General features: G+C 33.7%; 1 protein-coding gene across 4 annotated transcripts in view; it reads left to right on the top strand.

Moving 5' to 3' along the window:
- Positions 1-22,500, top strand: part of LOC139748059 (uncharacterized) — a 108,570-nt gene that overhangs the window by 58,829 nt on the left and 27,241 nt on the right. For all 4 annotated transcript variants that reach the window (XM_071660642.1, XM_071660641.1, XM_071660640.1 and 1 more), the window contains one exon: positions 15,583-15,652. In XM_071660642.1, coding sequence (XP_071516743.1) covers positions 15,592-15,652 — 61 coding nt within the window. In that variant the 5' untranslated portion in view covers positions 15,583-15,591. The remainder of the gene's footprint in view (positions 1-15,582; positions 15,653-22,500) is intronic.

The following is a 22,500-nucleotide window of genomic DNA, read 5'->3' as shown; positions in this document are numbered from 1 at the left end:
TATTATTATTATTATTATTATTATTATTATTATTATTATTATTATTATTACTATTATTATTATTATTATTATTATTATTATTATTATTATTATTATTATTATTATTATTATTATTATTATTATTATTATTATTATTATTATTATTATTATTATTACTATCATTATTATTATTATTATTATTATTATTATTATTGTTATTATTATTATTATTATTATTATTATCATTATTATCATTTTTTTTTTGTCGCTGTCTCCCGCGTTTGCGAGGTAGCGCAAGGAAACAGACGAAAGAAATGGCCCAACCCACCCCCATACACATGTATATACATACGTCCACACACGCAAATATACATACCTACACAGCTTTCCATGGTTTACCCCAGACGCCTCACATGCCTTGATTCAATCCACTGACAGCACGTCAACCCCGGTATACCACATCGCTCCAATTCACTCTATTCCTTGCCCTCCTTTCACCCTCCTGCATGTTCAGGCCCCGATCACACAAAATCTTTTTCACTCCATCTTTCCACCTCCAATTTGGTCTCCCTCTTCTCCTCGTTCCCTCCACCTCCGACACATATATTCTCTTGGTCAATCTTTCCTCACTCATTCTCTCCATGTGCCCGAACCATTTCAAAACACCCTCTTCTGCTCTCTCAACCACGCTCTTTTTATTTCCACACATCTCTCTTACCCTTACGTTACTTACTCGATCAAACCACCTCACACCACATATTGTCCTCAAACATCTCATTTCCAGCACATCCATCCTCCTGCGCACAACTCTATCCATAGCCCACGTCTCGCAACCATACAACATTGTTGGAACCACTATTCCTTCAAACATACCCATTTTTGCTTTCCGAGATAATGTACTCGACTTCCACACATTCTTCAAGGCTCCCAGAATTTTCGCCCCCTCCCCCACCCTATGATCCACTTCCGCTTCCATGGTTCCATCCGCTGCCAGATCCACTCCCAGATATCTAAAACACTTCACTTCCTCCAGTTTTTCTCCATTCAAACTCACCTCCCAATTGACTTGACCCTCAACCCTACTGTACCTAATAACCTTGCTCTTATTCACATTTACTCTTAACTTTCTTCTTCCACACACTTTACCAAACTCAGTCACCAGCTTCTGCAGTTTCTCACATGAATCAGCCACCAGCGCTGTATCATCAGCGAACAACAACTGACTCACTTCCCAAGCTCTCTCATCCCCAACAGACTTCATACTTGCCCCTCTTTCCAAAACTCTTGCATTCACCTTCCTAACAACCCCATCCATAAACAAATTAAACAACCATGGAGATATCACACACCCCTGCCGCAAACCTACATTCACTGAGAACCAATCACTTTCCTCTCTTCCTACACGTCCACATGCCTTACATCCTCGATAAAAACTTTTCACTGCTTCTAACAACTTCATTATTATTATTATTAATATTATTAATACTATCATTATTATTATTATTATCATTATCATTATTATTATCTTTATTATTATCATTATTATCATTATTATTATTATTATTATTATTATTATTATTATTATTATTATTATTATTATTATTATTATTATTATTATTATTATTATTATTATTATTATTATTATTATTATTATTATTATTATTATTATCATTATTATTATTATTGCTATTTTTGTTATTATTCATACTATTTTTGTTGTAATCATTGTTCTCACACTTCATAACAGATGGTTGTTCTTCCCTTTAAAAAGGTAGATTCGGAAACAGACGACCGAACCTTGAAGAAAAAAGATCCTCTTTAGCAGCTTCATCTGTTTTTGCTTTTGAAAATTAAGGGAGGGTTTTCAGCCTCCCCAACTCCCTCCCATCCTAATCGCCCTTGATAACACACAGGTTTATTCCTAGGAGATATTCTCCCTGCCTTATCCCTAGGGCTAAGCTACAAACTAGAAATTAGTGAAATCATTTAAGAAACTATCCCTTATTCAGAGCTCCTGAAATGAAGGTTAGCAGGAAGAGAAATGGAACAAGGAATTGCTAAGTTTCCTTAACACATACGCTGCATTGACAGAGTAAGGAGTCTTCAAATCATCTGTGGTATTTGCTATGCTGAGTATAGAAATCATATTGAAAAACCTATTCATGCTATCAGAAATAGGATCTCAGAACAAAACGTAACCCATTTAAAAGATCTAAGGTCATGTATCAATTCTCGTGGCTAAAGTGTACTACTTAGTGTGGAGGTAGATAAACTCTACGGTTGCGGTACTTCACATTTTACTTTTATGATGGTACAATACAACATCGTAGGCCATCAAGACAATATACAAATAGGATATGTGTTGAGATACATGTATCACAATGCCCTGGACCTCTGCAAAAGTGCTCTTGTGAAAAGCTTTGGACATCTGTGGATGTTCTGCCTTATTAAGAAATGATCTAATATAATTTCATATTTCATATGTAGGCTCCGTGTATGATATATCATATCAACACAAACTTATTATCTAACTTATGTTGGATATCCTAAAAAAGATAACAATAGAAACTCATGCTACTCTTGCTGATTCTAATACTATAGATATCCTTTACTAAACTACAACATCCATCAGTCTAGAATCCCACTTGTATAGAGCATTTCAATTTACTCAGAGACTCATCCACGTCCAGTACGCCTAAAGGAAACATGGGTATCTACAGTGATTTCATCTTGTCTTAACTTTTCATTCTACATATTAAGTTTATTACTGACTATTTCGATTTAGTCTTCGTCCCATGGAATCTATAGCTTCTCCTATATTGCCTTCAAAATATGGGCTTCCATTTCCTTTACGAGTTGTAAGTAGACAAGGAGTTTCGCCCAGATGGAACACTTCCTCAAGTCCTGAAGGAAAATGCCTCTGAGCTGAATAACGATCCTAACAAGCTTGCATCTTTCTCATAAAGCCCAAACATTCACATCTTGGAAATAGTCTTTGGTGCACACACATCCTTAAATGAGGGAATCGTTCTAATCCTCCCATTTATCAACCCATTGATCTCACTTTTGCCATACCCAAAGCTTTAACCAAGAAATCTCCATAAGTCTCATGCTTTTAGAAATGTAGATTCGCGTTCAATTCTCTTAAGTGACGTATAACAGCATTTTGATGCAAGGTCTATTGTTGATCTCTCCCCCCATGTGATATACCTCCAGTAATTATCTGCTGAATTTCTTGTGGCCTTTGACATTTCCAGAGCATTTAACAGTTTCTGGTAAAAATTATTTCATATGAAGCTTTCTTCACTTCGCTTCTTTCTTTGTTTCTCTTTGCCCGTTCTTCTCCAAATGCATAGCACCTTCTTCAGTTGGTACTTTGCCATCAGCAGATTTTTTCTCTTAAACCATGTCCAATACTATGAGTCTTATTACCAGTGATGTTGATATTTCTTTCCCTTTTTTCTATTTCTCTTTTTCTCATTGTTTGCTTATTGTTTCTGTTTTCTCTTATTTCATCTCTTTTAATCAACATTATCTCTTTTAGCTTCTTTTTCTTTTTCTTCTTCCTCTCTCGATCTTTATCTTTAACACCATTTTCCAGGATTCATCTCTCTTATCATTTTCCCTCATCTTTCTTGTGTGTCTCTCTCTCCCGCACATTCTCTCACCATTATCTGTATATCAGACGAAAAATACGAAAGCTGTTATTTGACGAGTTCCTGCTAATCCCACAATTTCAGATTTCCATATACCTTCACTAACAGTTTCATGGAACCAGACCCAGAAGCAGTGGAAGCCGGCATGTGTAATCCTCAGTCATGTACAGATTACTATATAACGAAGGGTGACTTCTGTCCACACAAGCAGCAACGTTGTTATCTTGGATTTATATATGGCAAGCCCAAGTGGTCAAGCCCTCACATGCCGGTCCCAAAGTTTATTAATCTAGGGCATCTTAAAGGTATTTTGAACTGTTGTGAGACATTATGAGACATTTTCTGTCCATTTGGAGAACTTTCTCAACACTTTTTTGATATGCTGCATTTTCATCTTTCGGCATATTAATGACTTTCTTGGTTTCAGAATACTTCTTGATGTGAACAGTTTTTTGAGCATTAAGCGATCTCCCTCAAATCAACGTATGTATAACAAAAAAGATTTTGTATACTTTTTTGTCATAATAATAGTATTAGGTATGAAATCAGGTGCTATGTGATAAATATATTGTATAGAACCTATTTAAGGATGCGTTTTCTTGCTATTGATAATTCATTTAGGATTACAGAGACACTGAGAGCCCTACCTGAGCTCAGCAGACTGATAATATGAAGACCTCCTGTACCACCTATTGAATCGTTAGCTCCCTTAACCTAATTACATCTTTTTTCATCCGAATATCATTAAATCATCGATTCTTCAGAAGCAGCAGATTAGTTCATATAACTAAATCTTGTATTAAGTATGGCGCAGCGTGAGTGTTGGACTTATCACTCAAGATCAGATAAATAATCATCACGTATTAGATTCTTCGGCGATTTTCTACATCGGTAATCACTTTATATAGACTAACTGTATCGATGTCATGTCATAAGTAAAGTAATTGTGGTAATGGTGTAATCATAGTTACGTTTGCATGCGGTACCTGCGTTTAGATTCAACACATGTTTAAGATCACCTAAGGTCACTGTATTATTATTTCATAATGAAAGAATAAGTAGAGGAAACAAGGAGAGGAGTCTATACCTAGGTTTGGTTCCTGATGTGTCCTCGCCAAGAAGAATGCTTTCATAGATAAGGCATTATCTAATTCTAATCGTATTTACTAAGCAACCAATTCTACAATATGACTATCAGCTGACACAGTCTTAATTAAGCCATCGTATTTAACCAGCAATAATAGGACCAGGACGGCCTCTAATGAGTAGGAAAAACAAGAGAGAGAGGAAAAAAAACAACAAAAATAAAAAACAGTGGAATTCTTCTGCCCAGAAAAAGCACGCCTGGTGCTTTTTTCCAAACAAAAACAAAAAATGCCCCATTGTTTTTTCGAAATTTTAATTCATCGCCAGTCAGCATATTTGAGACTGTTCTTCTCTAGAATAATATTTTTCTTCCAATTCTAATGGTAATTATGGGGCCACCCTTGTCTGTTCATGGGTACAGGATTGGCGCCTGTATTCTATGAATATGCTAGACTAAGGGAGCATATCCATATAGGGAATCATATCTATATCTAATATCTATATCGATTAACCGAGTAGATCAAATGGATGTGGTCTTTTTTAGAGTAGGAATACCAGAATGAATGTTAGAAAGTGGAAGGCACAGTCAATTGTTATGATCCATTGGTCGATATTCATAGCCAATGAATGTATTTCATAACCTGTGTTTACATCAATGGTTTGAGTTATATTGGGCCTTTTAGCCCTAGTTAGGAGACTGGGACTAGATTCTGTAGTTGATTTTGATTTTCTTACAAGCAATATCTTGAATAACTTTACACTGGTTAAAAGAAAATATTGAATACATAATCAATTGAATGATTAACAAATGGCTTACGCTAGAGTATCTGTGTCTTATATCTTAAAACAACATAATCTACGGAGGTGGAAACATAGCCTGTCGTGGACTATAAGCTAATCATTTGTAAGAAATTTTTACTATCATTAAGCAAGAAAATTATAGTGCAGGCGTCTCGCTATATTGTAGAAGGGGTACCTTTTCTCTTGAATAGAATCATAAGAATATGGAACTGAAACCAATAACAAGTTTGAAATAGACTTAAGACAATACTTAGCTTCAAGTAGATGACTGTTTAAATTTTCTCCTCCACAGATACAAAGATTTCAGGTATTTCACTTGTGTTCCTGATTTCTACTATGGAAAGGACTCAATGTCTGTTGCTGTTTGCATTCCTTTACGTATCCTTTAACAACTGGTAAAACAGAGATACCATGATTAGTTCTTCATCAAATGATCATGTTTTCCCAAAAAAATATGAATGAGTTTCGAATCAGTACAATCGTAGAAGCTACAATGCACTTTTTCATCTTTTTTTAACGCTGTGAATTCCATAGAGAGAAATCTCAACTGCTCTCTATAAAGTAATGAAATAGAATTCAAGCAGCTATAGACTACTAGATCATTTTGGGGCTGCTTATGATAGTGGAGATCAGAAATTCTGAAATCAGTGTAGTGGCAGAGGAGAAGCATACAACTGCATGGAACTGAAGAGGACAATTAATGACAGTCGTGGACTTGAAGCAAAGGCTTATAAAGTCAGCTTTTAAACGTATCTTTGAAGTAGTTTTGTTTTAAGAAATATTCGTCCATTAAGAGATCGAGTCCACTCTTTTAGGATTATAAGACATGTATTCACATAAAAGGATTAAGACCTAAATAAAACAATCTTTCTATATCCTTACTCATTAGCTAATTCCTGATAATATAACCAAACTCTTGGAAATGTTTTCGAATCTCTCGTGCGTCATTCATTCTAACTAGCGACATAGATAACGCTGGAAATTATGAAGTTCAATGACTAGTTCAAAAATATTCCTTTTGCTTCTGTTGTTCATTCTACATTAGGTATAAAAGAATAACATTCATATAACCATGAAATATTCTGCTGCTTCAAATGCGGAAGGACAAACATAATATTTTTCCTTGTTTTTTCTTTTCCAAATCAAGTTTTTCGGACTCATTACACAAACAAAAAAAATATTTCGACCATAAAAGAACAAATTGAAGTTGAAAAATCCGGTTGATTAGATGACTGACGCTTACGTCATTATAGCTTAAAGCAATTTGTGTTTTGGCGCCAGAACACAGAATTAACTCTGTGGTGATTTTCTTTCCCGCATCTCTTTCTTTCCATTATTTCCAGAAAGATTTCTCTCCCTCAACATTTCATGGAAAATATGAGTGATGGTGTGACAAAGACAACAGAGAAAAATGAGTTATTTTGGCCTCTTACAAAGATACAGAAGGCTAAGAAAATCATCTGAATTATCCCTTTCAGACTCTCGTTATTTGATATTTTCAGTATGATTACCCTCATGCAACATCTCACGAAAGAATGGGTGATGGATATGCTGTGATGAAGACATTGAAGGCTATGCTAATCATCTAAACTGTCCAGACTCTTATAACTGTTGAATTGCATTTCATTGTGCATATCCTAAGTTTTATAGGTGTTAGTGTGTCATATACATTACATATCTAGTAGCTATGTGTTCTGCTACTGGTGTATATAGATGAATGATTTAAGAATTAGAATATATCTTGTTTTCACCCCTCCATCTCCAAGGGTATCGAAAAGGCCCTCATATCATAGATACAAAGAAATCTAATTATGAGCCTTTCCTTCACGTCTCGAAAATTTACTTTATAACCAAGAAATTGCTTCATTAGACGTATTTGCTTGTGATTCATCTGCCAAGTAAATTGCTTTCATAGGTGCATATGTGTCTTATATAATGAATAAGTGTATCAGCTCAGGCAGGCTCTGTGGTTCAGCTGAAGATACACTTATCTTAAGTGGCAAACGTAAGTTTTATGGTAAATCAATGCTTCAAATTTGCAGGTATTGTGGAATAATTGAAAGTGCTTTTATCTTAAGTACATATCCGTTTTGAAATCACATCAGTGTTTTAAAGTTGCAGGTCTTGGAGTTCAACTGAAGGTACACTTGTTTTAGATGGCAGACACTTGGCTCGGTTGAGCCTCTTGCTTTGACTGTCATGCAAGGGTTTTGACTGGCGTGGGTATGTTATAGTGAAGGACACGAGTTTTATGTAGTGGTGTCGTGTTTCATCTCACATCTGTACGTTCTGTCAAGCAGTCAAGAACCTGACTGGCGTTTGGGCTATTAATGGTGTGTCTTTCCTGTCCCTGGTATATATATATGTGTGTATATATATTTATATATATATATATATATATATATATATATATATATATATATATATATATATATATATATATATATATATATATATATATATATATATATATATATATATGTATATGTGTGTGTGTGTGTGTGTGTGTGTGTGTGTGTCTGTGTCTGTGTATATATATATACATATACATTAGTGCTGTAGAGAAAACATTCTCATATCTAAAAAACATAATTTAGTAAGAATGTTTTAAGAATGAAAACGAAAAACATGGATAACACCTTCCTCTTGCTGCGTGAACGTGAACACAAGCTGTGACGAAAATGAGGAAAGAAATCTGAAGATGAGTGAGACGATATAATCATCAGAAAACTAGAAGAATGTGATGATATTAGAGCATGATTAATCAGTATCTATAACCTTAAAAATGTTTCGTCTTTATTGATAATAAGACATATGAAATTACAATAATCATCAGAGGGGCTACAAGCCAGACACTAGAAGAGATGGAGCCAGCAGAGGACCATGACATGAAATATCTTTTCTTCAGATACGTGAAGACTTAGGGTAAGAGTAGCAGAAGACCTGAGGAATAATGGAGTAACAAAAAAAAGGGAGTGATAAAGATGGTAACAGAAATAAAGACAATAGGAACAGTGGTAGACAGGACGTTTTGCCGGGGATTGAATCACCATGAGGGTCGGGTAAGATGACAGTTGTAGAAAAGTCCGTTTAGGGAAGGGTTGTAGTTGAGCGAGGGAGAGAGTGGCACCCAAAAAAAAAGATAATTTGTTTAGTGGGGAAGCCATTGATAGGGTAGGGCGAGAGGGTTGGGGTGTGGAATGCGTGTAAAGAGGTGCTGTGTGGGTGTGGGTGTGTGTGTGTGTGTATGTGTGTGTGAATGTGTGTGTGTGTGTGTGTGTGTGTGTGTGTGTGTGTGGAAGAAACGGCAGTGGATTGTAGCTGTGAACGAAGCTGCTTCGACTGGCTCTGAGACGATTCCTTATTGGTTTATATTGGGTCGAACGAAACAGACTCGCGTTCGGCATAAATCGTGATTGTTCGAACTATAATCAGTACGTGTGTGGCGAGAGCAAGAGCGATCACCGATGCGGACGATCGTGCCTGAATTATTTCAACCCTAAAAGAAGACTTTACGACGTTACGACGTAAAGGAAAATCAATATAGGAAGCGTTCCGGCGGTTCGAAAAAAATCGACACTGTCTGCGCAACACATGCTTCAGCGAAAAACGTTCATCTGGTACAAGTAAGTACAATATCTATTCAAGAATCAATCTACTGATATGATAGCCACGTAAACTGACCCATTATAAGTAAAGACTCTTTACTTCATACTTAGCATGAGTGAACCAAGGTCGCCTTGCGCAGTAAGCGATGAGTAGTCGAGTTGTTGTTTTTCCTTCACCACAAGTACCTCCCTCTGTGTCTTCTGACGGTGCCTGCATCCTGATCCTGTGCACACACAACAGTGGCACCTCACTGTCACCCCCTGTAGCTGCGGTAGTTCAGGATACTAAGTAAAAGTATACGTTGGCCGAAGGGGGACGCCAAGGGCAATGTCCTCACTCGTAGGGCTTGCGTCACGGGCTCTGATTATGCCGGCCTCAGCTATCTAGCAGATTATAGACAGCTTTTATATTTGTGTAGCTCATTATGCATCTACGTTTTATATATATATATATATATATATATATATATATATATATATATATATATATATATATATATATATATATATATATATATATATATATATATATATATATATATATATATATATATATATATATATATATATATATACATATATATATATATATATATATATATATATATATATATATATATATATATATATATATATATATATATATATATATATATATATATATGTATATATATATATATATATATATATATATATATATATATATATATATATATATATATATATATATATATATATATATATATATATATATATATATGTATATATATATATGTATATATATTTATATATATATATATATATATATATATATATATATATATATATATATATATATATATATATATATATATATATATATATATATATATATATATATATATATATTCCGTCTAATATACCACTCATCACTGCTCCTCCCCTCTTGATCATATTCATTACCCTATTCAGTCTGTTCTCACCCAATTCTACTGCTGTTTCCAACCCATTCCATTGTTATCACCGTGTTTAATACTATCGTCACCCTATCTATTACCTACCATAATTACCATTTTTACTTCTATTATTGCCTATTTCTTATTGTTGCTACCATAATGATAGTTATCTTTAGCCCAGTTGCTTCTATGATCACCTTATATAATACTGTTCCTCACTATTTCCTAATGTTTTCATCCTGAATACCTCTCTTATTACCCTCTTTATTACCATTTCTACACTATTTATTGTCATCAATACCCTATTTCTCTCTATATTCACCTTAATTATTAGTTAGCACCCTATTTTTCAAAGTCATCACCTTAACCACTACTACACATGAGAACCTCGTTAGGGTGAAAGCAGTTAGTACGAAGAGCAATTATCGGGTTCCAAGTTAAGCGAGTTGTGAATAATGAACACATGGCTGAAGTTTTCAACACGTACATTTAGTCACAAAAATACATACACAACTATTTCACTGTTAGTGTAAATTCTTTTGTCGGTCACTGTGAATAGAATATGAGATATGATGAAGCAGAACATACATACAATTATTCAAATACTATTCTAATGTACAGTGTAACACAAAATAGAGACAGAAATACATTGTAAATGTCAGCATAATCAATGTGTGATTGAAGTAAGACACGTAATAAGGCTAGCAACAAAATGATATTCAATATATATATATATATATATATATATATATATATATATATATATATATATATATATATATATATATATATATATATATATATATATATATATATATATATATATATATATATATATATATATATATATATATATATATATATATATATATATATATATATATATATATATATATATATATATATATATATATATATATATATATATATATATATATATATATATATATATATATATATATATATATATATATATATATATATATATATATATATATATATATATATATATATATATATATATATATATATATATATATATATATATATATATATATATATATATATATATATATATATATATATCCACAATGAAAAAAGATGGCCGTTTGACAATAAATGAAAATAACTTTCTTGGTACACCACTTCAGTAGAGAAATGTTTATGTTAATACATACTACGTCATATTCAGTAAAATAATGCGTCTGACTACTTATGTATGATGAAACTATTTACTAGTAAACACGCTTGTATGCCTAGTAAGTCTTGAGTGAAAAGAGCGTTTTATGGCTAATACATATCCCATAGCGTAATAGAAAATGAATGTCTAATATAAGTAATAATCATCGTACTTTCCTTTGAACTGTATGGTATTAGATATTTCCCCTTCAAGCCTGCTTAGATTTTGCTCATAAATCTCCACGTGTACCAGAGAATAACACCCAGTTATTTCCAGCAATAATTTAATACAATCATTCATTAGATTATGTGGTCTCTTGAATAAGTGTTGGTGTTGCCAATCGATTGTTTGGCGTAAACAATTTATTATTGTGATTTCCTTGTTGTAAATTGGAATCATTTGGGACATGAGATTTTGAGAGTCATTCTGAGGACAGTAAGTGGGTTGATGTTAGCATAATCCTATTCTTGTTAAGTTGGTATCTTGGAGTTTGATATAAAAGAAACTGGTGACGTATCTTATCACTCAGAAAACTATGAAACTATTTCGAAGGTAACAGCGAATAGGGTGTGGTTGATTCATCAGTGTGTGTGTGTGTGTGTGTGTGTGTGTGTGTGTGTACATACGAATATATGCATGTATATCAAATGACCTTAGATAATGACATATGTTGAGCAATCATTACTAAAAAAAGAAAAAAAAATATTTTTTATTGCAAGTTATAGACATAAGTTAAAATAAACAATAATTATCTGATATATGCAGTAGGGAAAAAAAAAGATCGGTATTGTGAGGCCATATCTATTATGCCATTAATGCAGACGAATAAATTTCGTCGGTATATTCAGCTATTTAGCTTTGTGTTTACTTAGCAACAACAATAAAAAAAGACAATTCAAGGGAATCTATACAGTGACGTAATCAGTGGGCGGACCCTAGACGGAGCATTTGGTTGGAGGGATCAAAAAGCTGGACAAAATAATGATTCGATTACTTTTATATCCAAAAACGTTTTAGGATACTTATACCTGAACTCCACATGAAGATACTTGATGTTAGCACTATATAATGCAATATGCATGATTAGCACAGATTATTATTAACTTCATACATATATCAAAGTAATCAGAATATAATTCTAATTTTCTTATTTAACTCTGCTCTCCCTTCACTGTAAAGCAATCCAACACTCCAAGTGGCTAGAATTATGAATCCGTTTATGATATTGCAGGGTGTCTGGCTTAATTAGTGAGTCTATAAGAATGTAGTCGTCTTATAATCAGCATAGGAATAAAAGTACAGTATGACGAAGAAACTGATAGTGATTCTGCGTAAACCAATACTGCTTCAAAGTAAACCAATATCAAATGATAGAAAACTATATCTGCTTCAAAGTAAACCAATACTGCTTCGTAGAAAACCAATACTGCTACAGACTTAACCAATACTTATTCAAAGAAAACCAGTGCTGCTTTAAAGTAAACCAAAATTAATTGAAGGTAAGCCAGCACTGTTTCAAAGCTAACCAACACTTCCTGGAAGTACACTAATACTACTTCAAAGAAAATCAGTACTGCTTCAAGGTATATCAATACTTTTTCAAAGTAAACGATTCCTGTTTTGAGACATTAGATCAACAAACAGGAGGGAGATTGAGTCTTAAGATCCCTTAGTAACTACAGCAGGAGCTGTCTGCACAAGCAGAGAGAGAGAGAGAGAGAGAGAGAGAGAGAGAGAGAGAGAGAGAGAGAGAGAGAGAGAGAGAGGAGGGGGTTCCCCATGGTAGTGAGGGATCTTTATCCTTAATACCATGACCACGGGTGGGAAAGCAAGAAGCTCAAACAGTCGTGCTTGTGTTCAAACACGACACCAGTTTATATAAACCGGTTCCTCTAACACTTGTGTGCTTGTGCGTGAGATATATATATATATATATATATATATATATATATATATATATATATATATATATATATATATATATATATATATATATATATATATATATGTGTGTGTGTGTGTGTGTGTGTGTGTGTGTGTGTGTGTGTAATATGACAATAAGATGCTAATGACATTATTTACTTACTGGGTGAACAATGCTGTAATAATGACATTCTTGGGGTAGCAGATATGCTGCTCATAAAACTTCATTCTAGTTACTTCTTAAGATATCATTATTGATTAGATAACTAGTGATAATGGCCTAGCCAGACCCCCTCAGGTAATTAGTAATTGCTAATCAGCATTAATTCAGTGAGAGCTCTACTCTCAGAACTAAGTAGTGTGTGTCCATAGGAATGATGTCTAATTTCATATGCTGTCGATATCCCGGGGGATAATTGAGTCTTGGCCATTGCGTAAATGTGAACTGTTTATGTGTCGTGAAATTTTCATATCATGAAATGCAATGAGGTGATGCACTGCTTCCGCTGTATATGTGTGACTCTGTACATATGTCCAGATCCAGTCATCTAATTTGATTATCTAGCTTCTAACTCCACCTTTGTCTATTTCCATTCATCAATTCATCTGTGTGTGTATATATATGAGGATAAAGGGACATGTATGTTATCAGAGCTAACTCTTCGGTCGTCCTCTCCTGAGTTGTTTCTTCAAATCAAATGTTGCAACTTCCTCTAAGATGTTATGCTCACCTGAAAAAAATTCAAAGACTGGCTGAGATATTGTAAATCTACAATACTACACTGTAGGATGCCCTATTGTGAACAAAACGATTGTATTCTTAGTATCGTATTTTGAGGGTGTCATTAATGCATTACTGTATGTAGAATGATTCTGAAAGATTGCGTCCACTACTTCAGCCGTTATATTGATACATGAGAAATGTTGATTTATTCATCTATTTCCTTTGGTAACACACTTCTCCAAGTTCGAGTTCCTAATAATTGTGTAAGAGAAGGAAGAAAATACAACTTAGTTTGACTTATTTACCAATATAACGACTGGTTGCTTGGAAGGTTAATTACTTTGTGATTTGGCTTTAGGGCTGTAGACTGGTATGTTTACCAAGGCCGTCAAAACTAACGTATAACAACCAGTCGAAAAATTTGGTCACCTTCTTCAGGTGTTCAAGATAACTACAAGGCCATTAGGCTAAAACTTTACAAAGACCGTAATGTCTCTCAATTCACAGACGTGTATTAGATGTTATACCTTACTAAAAAAAATCATCAGATAAAGCTTTTTAACCAAACTACTCTTATAAAGATCTGTATATAGTTTTGTAGTATGGCAGTAAAGAATGATTAAAGACAAAGGTACCTTACGTATTTTGAAGCATAATTCTTTCAAGAAAACTGAGAATCAAGGTCATGAAAAAAGGATATCATATACTGAGTATAGCAAAAAGATAAGGGATATCATTATACTAAAGGAGTTCATCATATCAGTTATTTTATCAATTGTTTAGGGAAAAATCGCATTCTTTCCATCACTTCAGTGCTCTAAATATCGATTATGTTGATCAAATAGGGAAGCAGTTCTAGTTTATTTTGTGACACGGTTCAATTCATCAGTTGTTTTCATATGAAAGGAGGTATCATTTTGTATATAGCAGTGGCAAAGAATATTTAGATACTTCACTGAAGAAGTTCACATGTACCAACTCTATTAATTAGATACTGATATCCTCTTTACATCACTGAACCTTTTTTTATAACAACTATATACCAATCAAGGAAGTACTCTATCCTGTATAATTGAAATATAGAATCTTCAGTTTCTAGGTATATATGTATATAAATACTTATGTATGTATATAAGTACTTATGTATTTATCAAAGTGTTATTCACCTGAAAGTAAGATGTATAAGACCTAGAATATATTACAAGATGTTCAAAGGCTACAGTTACATAGAACGGTTCATATGCAATTGATAGGTATTGCTAATAAAGAACAATTACAACATAGATGAACTTCCCAGTGAGCAGGTGGAACATAGATGGGTTTAAAAGAAACACATAATAGTTGAACAATCTAAAGCTCATTTGGAGCATATATGTACTTTCTAAGAAGCATACAGACTATAGATGAACAATGTAAGGAATAAGACTTTTTGGGAGAATCACCCATAAATATAGGGAGTTTCAGGGTCATTTTTAATCTCTGTTAGACTAAGGTCATTTACTTAAGGTTTTTCATAATTCACTCCTTTGGGTACTTCGTTCGGCCGCCTTTCTCCCTCCGACAAACTGATGACTCAAGCGCCGTTGTAGTTATGATAGCTTAAGGATTATTGTCTTTATCATATTTGTAACAGTTAAAGAAGATGACTTGAACCGCTAGATGAAAAAGATTCTCATCTTTGTCTTTTCAGATCTTCAAGATGGCGAGAGGTCAGCAAGTATATTTACATCTGTTGCTGGTATTCGTCTTTGCTTCAGCTAGTGAGTATATATATCTACTTATAATCTACCAACTATCTATATGTGGATTTTGACAATGTAGATCCATGCGTTGGTTCACAAATATTTCTGGCATTACAGTAACCTTTAAGGAAGTTCAGATAACGCGAAAATTGGGTAAGAATCTTGGACGTGTAAGGTAAGATGTGGATCGAAATATCAAATTTCTTAAAAGTTGGAGTGTGTTAAAAGTATAATCAGTTTTCTTTATTACATTCTGAAGATATGGTCTGAGCCATATCTTGTAATTCGTGGATGACTGAGATCATACCTGTCTAAATAAAACGATGAGGGGAAGGATTATACATTTTTGAATGCCACAAGGTAGTTGAGACAGACACCTCACAAGAAACTGGTAAGAAATCAAGTCATCGAACAAGATAGCTTCAGATTTGTAACGAAAATCAACTTGATGAAGAGGAACGTCGGTTATGAGCTAAAGGTGCCTTGTCAAATGTGGCAGAAGTAAAGTGGTATCCCGCAAGGCTGTTCTTGGACCATTCCCATTTCTGATCTGTAAAGATAATATATATATATATATATATATATATATATATATATATATATATATATATATATATATATATATATATATATATATATATACCTAAGGCTTACTTTAGAAGAGGAATAAAGCGCAAGAATGATACGCAGATTTAGGCCGGTTTCGACGCGCACATTGAACGCGCAGGTTTAACGCGCAGGTACACTGCACAGGTGTAAAACACAGTTGTAGATTCATTCACACCACGCTGAGTTACGACAAAAAGTTGTGTGATTTCCTCTGTCTGTTCCCAAACACACTCAAGCCAAATGTGTGTGATGATGCCATAGCGTGGAATTACATCTATCTCAATATATATTAATGTAGAAGCTAAATGCAGTATTGCCTGTTGTTTCTGTTTATTTTTCTGAGTCTCTCCATCCATACCAGTATTTTTTCTACCTTGCAGTAAATCAGCCTGTCAGTTAGCTTATTTGCCTGATTGTCTGTATGTCTGTTGGTGTGATCACTTGGCAATATGCTTCTGCTTCTGTCTTCCAATGTATATGTCTGTTTATCTGATCGGCCCTTCTACCTACTGTATCGTTACATACATCTGTCTTGACATTTGTTAATTCATTCATGCATACATTTACTTATCTTTCGATATTCATACATGAGTATTTAGGTATCTAATAAACCAATCAGATATCTGTTAACTTGTCTAAGTCTATCTGCATCTCTCCCAGTCTAATTGCCAATTTTATGTGAAATCAACTTTTGCTTCAGTAAGATTCAGCGCACAACTTTGTCAATATCATCTTTTGTCTACAGGAAAGCCTTGGACACTGGAATCATCTATATGACTACCCTTTCACCCTCATAGTTAATCAAGCATATTCAAGAAAAAATCAAAATAATTACTTTCCTCTTCCTGAGTTTCTACTGTAATTAAGACCTCTAATCTGGCTCATTGATGATTAGTATTATAGACTTCGTGTTTCCTTTAACAATGTATTAAATAAACATTTCCCCAAACAATCCAATTTTTTTCAACAATTATCTGCGACAATTTCCTGTCTCCTTTATCATTTATTTTTTAGTTTATTTTGTCTTTAATCTTGACCAGATGTCCTGTCACTGTAAGTCTTTTATGATGTAAATAACGATGATTCTCTTTCTTGAATATCTATATTGATACATCTGTTGCTTCTGCAACAATGTTCATATAATTTCATATCATTTTCTTGCATGTCTATTTTCTAATGTTTGTTACTTGTGTAACTTAGTTCCTATAATTTCATAGATTTTTTTCTCTTTTTGCATATTCTTATTCATGTATTCGTGTAAGTGTTAGTATTATTGTTTAATTTCTAGATCTTATATTTTGTATTTATCATAATTCTCTGAAATCCTTAAAATGCATCTTTATAAAAAAAAAAAAAAGATTATCATCTAGCATTCTATAACTCACTTTGTTGTCTTTGTGTTTTGTTATTCGATGTCATTGTGACATAATTCCTTCGTTTTGTTTTCTACTTAAATCATCCTTACAGCATTTACCAACGATCAAATAATCATCTACCACTTACTTTATAAACATTTATTTTGTATTTCACAGTTCCACATCTATTTTGCTCTCACCTGCTTTCTTTGTCTTACTTTACTGTCTAAATGTTCGAATATCATCACTACACATTATATTATTCAATTCATCAGATTTTACTTTAATGTTTTTTCTCCACTGAACCCTACTGCTTTAATGTCTATTATTGTCCCTCTCTAACATCTTAGACTCACATCACACCTGTTAAAGTCTTTGTAATTATCAAACCTTACCAATGATTATTCACCACTCATTATTTTCTTCGTCATTTACAATGCACCGGGAGTCTTATATCTTGATTCTTATCAATTGCAGAATGCAATTATCATCCCTTTCTAATTCCTTCCTCTCACTCTTTTCTTTCCCTTTCCTTTTCCGTTTAGATAATTTTCTAAGTCCTCTATTTAGAACTACTTTTACGATGACTTTGCAATACGTTTTCGTCTCCTCTTCCCTTTATTTTTCATCATATTTCTTTCATAAACATATATTTTGCCTTCAACAATCCAACTCCTATTATTCATTTGATATTCTTTGAATTCTTAATGATTCGCCGTCCATGAATATGTGTTTTTCTTGTTTTTGAGTATTTAGTGAATGACCGCCGTCTTATTCCACTCTACCTCTCTTCTATTCCTTTCTATTCTCTATTCTATTTCATTTTGTTCTATTCTGTGATGTATTGCTGCACCTTTCTATGATTTTCTTTCACAGCATATTCTATCTTATTTTGAATTTTTTGCCTAATATTAATTAAATGATTGATATCTTCCTTCCAGCGTATGGTAATTCCTCGAGATAATTATTTTCTTTATAAAGAAACAATATATGACCGTCTCCAGTTTCAATTTTTGCGCTTTTTTCCATAATTTCTGTTGATGTATTCTACTTTTAGTCACCCAATATTCAGAAATTAGTTCTTGTGTCCTTTTTCGTCATTCATCTTCCTTGACTTTCTCATATCTTCACTGTCAGTAAATGAATGTTAGGTTATTTCTTTTTTCCTATTATTTTTGTTGAGGTATTCTGTATTCAGTAATCCTGTAGCATTTTTTTTTTTTTTTTTGCCCCAACAACTCATGCCGAGGCTGGACTTTCCATCTCTAATCCCTTGAGGCGATTATTCACAAATGATTGGGGCCACTGCTTGTGATTGGGTTGTCGTTATCTCCACTTCCAATATGGTGACTCCACTGTAGGATAATGCGCCTTATGGAGGAAATGCTGCTTTTGCATTTTGTGATAATCCAAGATTTATGTCTGATTTCCTCATAAGCCTTTAGCTGGTGTGAATTATTTGCATGGAATGGTCGGACCCACTGTGATTCGGTATACAAGCAAGTCTCCTATACCTGCAGAGTCTAAACCAAAGTTCTTACATGTGTCCCTCCTCGCAAAGGGGACATAACCCTTACCTTAATCGGAACTGTATCATGAAAACTTTCCCTACAAAAAGAAAGATCTTTGCCACATAACTTCCCCAACAGAGACAAAAAGAAGCATTATTATATCAAATCACCGTCAAAAGGAAGAACTACACAATATAACCTCTCGTACAAAGTCAAAGAGGAGGCCTACTACATATACCCTACAAAAAGGGGAAGTCTATCACGTAACCTTCCCTATAAAAACAAAGTTGAGTTTTGCTGTATACATCCTGCAAAAATAGGAGTTTGTCATTTTACCTCCTGCTACATGAAGGGCATTGTCATATATCTCCTACAAAAGGAGGGGTTCTGTCAAATGATCCCTACAAAAAGAGAAACTGTCACATATCCCCAATGAAAAAAGTGAGGCTCTGTCATATACCCCCTACAAAAAGAGGAGCTCTGTTATATATCCCCTCCAAAAAGTGTAGCTTTGCTACATAACCCACCTATCACCCCATCCTCTAAGTAGAAAGATGGAGCAATGAGAAGTTTTCAGTCATGAATACTGACACCTCATTTTACGAAATGATTATGCGTGAATATTTCTGGTTACTGTACAGAACATGGAACACCATCTTAATCTATCAATCAACACAAGGATATATCTAGTAACTGTGCAGACCCTGAACACTTTCTTAACCTAACAATCAATACATGAACATTATTTGTAATTGTAAACGAGCACTTTCTTAGTAGTTATATAGAACACAAACATTTCTTCAGTAGTTATGTAGAACACAAATGAACATTGTATTAGTAGTTATGAAGAACACAGCCTTACACAGCCTGAGACAGGCTTATCTTTGCATTCACCGCATGTAAACGAAAAGACTTTAAATTGAAAATATTATTAAATGTCTTGAGACAGATGTACTGAGTATCCATCAGGAAGTGGTATTCTCTACTGTAACTATCAGAACACGGTAATATATTGGAGACTTTGCAAAGGAATACACACACACACACACACACACACACACACACACACACGCACACACACACACACACACATATATATATATATATATATATATATATATATATATATATATATATATATATATATATATATATATATATATATATATATATATATATATATATATATATATATATGATATATATATGGTTGATACATGAAACTATTTCATTTTATTTCATGGGATTCATCGTTGCTCAACTCATCCTTAGGGCAGCCCAGTCCAAACCTGCTCTTGGTCCACTAGTCTCTGTTCCCACACCCTTTACCATTCTCTCTCTCTCTCTCTCTCTCTCTCTCTCTCTCTCTCTCTCTCTCTCTCTCTCTCTCTCTCTCTCTCTCTCTCTCTCTCTCTCTCTCTCTCTCTCTCTCTCTCTCTCTCTCTCTCTCTCTCTCTCTCTCTCTCTCTCTCTCTCTCTCTCTCTCTCTCTCTGACCCCATGCATTCCTCCTCACACACGTTCAAACACACCCTTCTCATGTTCCTCCTGACCCTTCCATTCATTTCTCACCTCACAGTCTTATCCACTCACTCCTCATACTCTCACCCTCTCCTAGTTTCACTCCTTCCCTTCCCCTGTCCATCCCTTGACGACACTCTCCTTCATTCTGTCGTTTCCTTCAACCCTTCCCCTCTCCCTTCGCCTCTCTCATTCACACGTACTTCCTTATCAACTCTCTCTCTAGATCATATCACCCCACGGTATCTCAGCTCCCCTTCCTCTAAGTCTTCAATTACTTCCTTTCATTTCACTTATTTCTATCCTCTTCTTTGCTGTCTACACTGATTCTTTCTATGTGTTAACTTTTCATGATTTATGTAACCCAGATTTTATGAGTAAATCTCGATGTGTTTGTGTTTTTTCTTTCCTCTATTTGCTTACCACAAGACTCACATCTCTGTATCCTTTGAGGACAGAATGAGAGAGCAATTTGTCTTGATTTACATCAGCACAGGGGCGAAGGATGTGCTGTGATTAATTCTTCATCTGAATTACAGAAAACTAGTTGTAATGATTTTCTTTTTCAAGGCATGATATTGTATACTTTTATCTATAGATTTATAGATGCAATATAGATGCCTTTACTCTATAAGATGCTGGAATTTACACACCCAATATAATACATATGACTTTGTTTTTCACAAAGACATCTCAATTTCTCCATAATCATTCCGTTGCTCCAGCAGACGTATAGCATGTAAGATCCATCAACCAAAGACCTTGCAACCTTCTTCAACCCTTGCAACATTGCAGTTTTCTTACAGTGAACCAGCTAATGTTTCTGCAGTCCAAATGACGTACAGCAGACCAATACTCATTTTAGATAATCGTATCTGTTTGTACGAACGAGAGGGAAAGGTTTACTTAGATTTGTAAAGTTAAGAATTAAAGAAGAATTCAATAGACTATCTTAATTTTGCTTTTTCCTCAGAGTCATGTTGCTGTTATGTCTTTTGTCCTCTAACATTCTAACCAATCGTTCCCTTTTATTATTCTCTTTCTTTATAGTGAGGAGGCCTTTATATCATCTGATAGATCAGTAGTTGTTATATATTCAAAGGGTGTTCTTTTCCTGTGGTTTGTGACACTTCATTTAATAAACGTTTTCATTTCTCAATTGATTATCTGCGTTTCGGGTATTTCTATCCTTAAACACATACTTTTCATCGGTTCTTAACAAATGAATCAAAAACCATGAAAGATAATAGAAACAAAAGAAAAAAAGAAAGAGCTCTAAATGAAGGGTATAATCAATGTTTCACAATGAATTTTTGTTCTATGTAGTCATCACTTCAGAATCACTCACTTTTCGGTTATGGGCATAATGAAAAATCCACAGATTTTCGGAGTTCACATTAGCTTTCGCAATACTTTTAAGACATTTCACAGAATTATCTCAAATTCATTGGCGTGAGTTGGATGCATAAACTTTCAAAGATTTTTTACTTTTTTCTTTCGGCATATATTCTGCATAAAACATTAATACGTGATGAAATTCTAAAATTTTTCTAATGTTCCGAAAGTTGTAAAAGGTAAGATGATTTACAGATCAATGTAAAGAAAATAAAAGAATTCTTTGTTCTTTAGTTTAGCGTTTTGGCATGTACATAACTTTAATTTTCATGTGGGAAATTTTCAACTAATATCTAGAAAATAGTAGAATAGACATTAATTGAATACAAGCATTTCATCAAGATACTCCTGGTAAAAATCTTAAGGTTCCAAAGCAATTCTGACTTATTTTACTTAATTGTAATATTAATTAGAATTTTAGCATACCTTCATATTTCATTCGTATGAAATGATTTTTAGCTTTTAACATCTTTGCA

Source organism: Panulirus ornatus, chromosome 72 (genome assembly GCF_036320965.1).
Source record: "Panulirus ornatus isolate Po-2019 chromosome 72, ASM3632096v1, whole genome shotgun sequence".
Classification (NCBI taxonomy): domain Eukaryota; kingdom Metazoa; phylum Arthropoda; class Malacostraca; order Decapoda; family Palinuridae; genus Panulirus; species Panulirus ornatus.
This window is presented reverse-complemented; position numbering and strand designations above follow the sequence as displayed.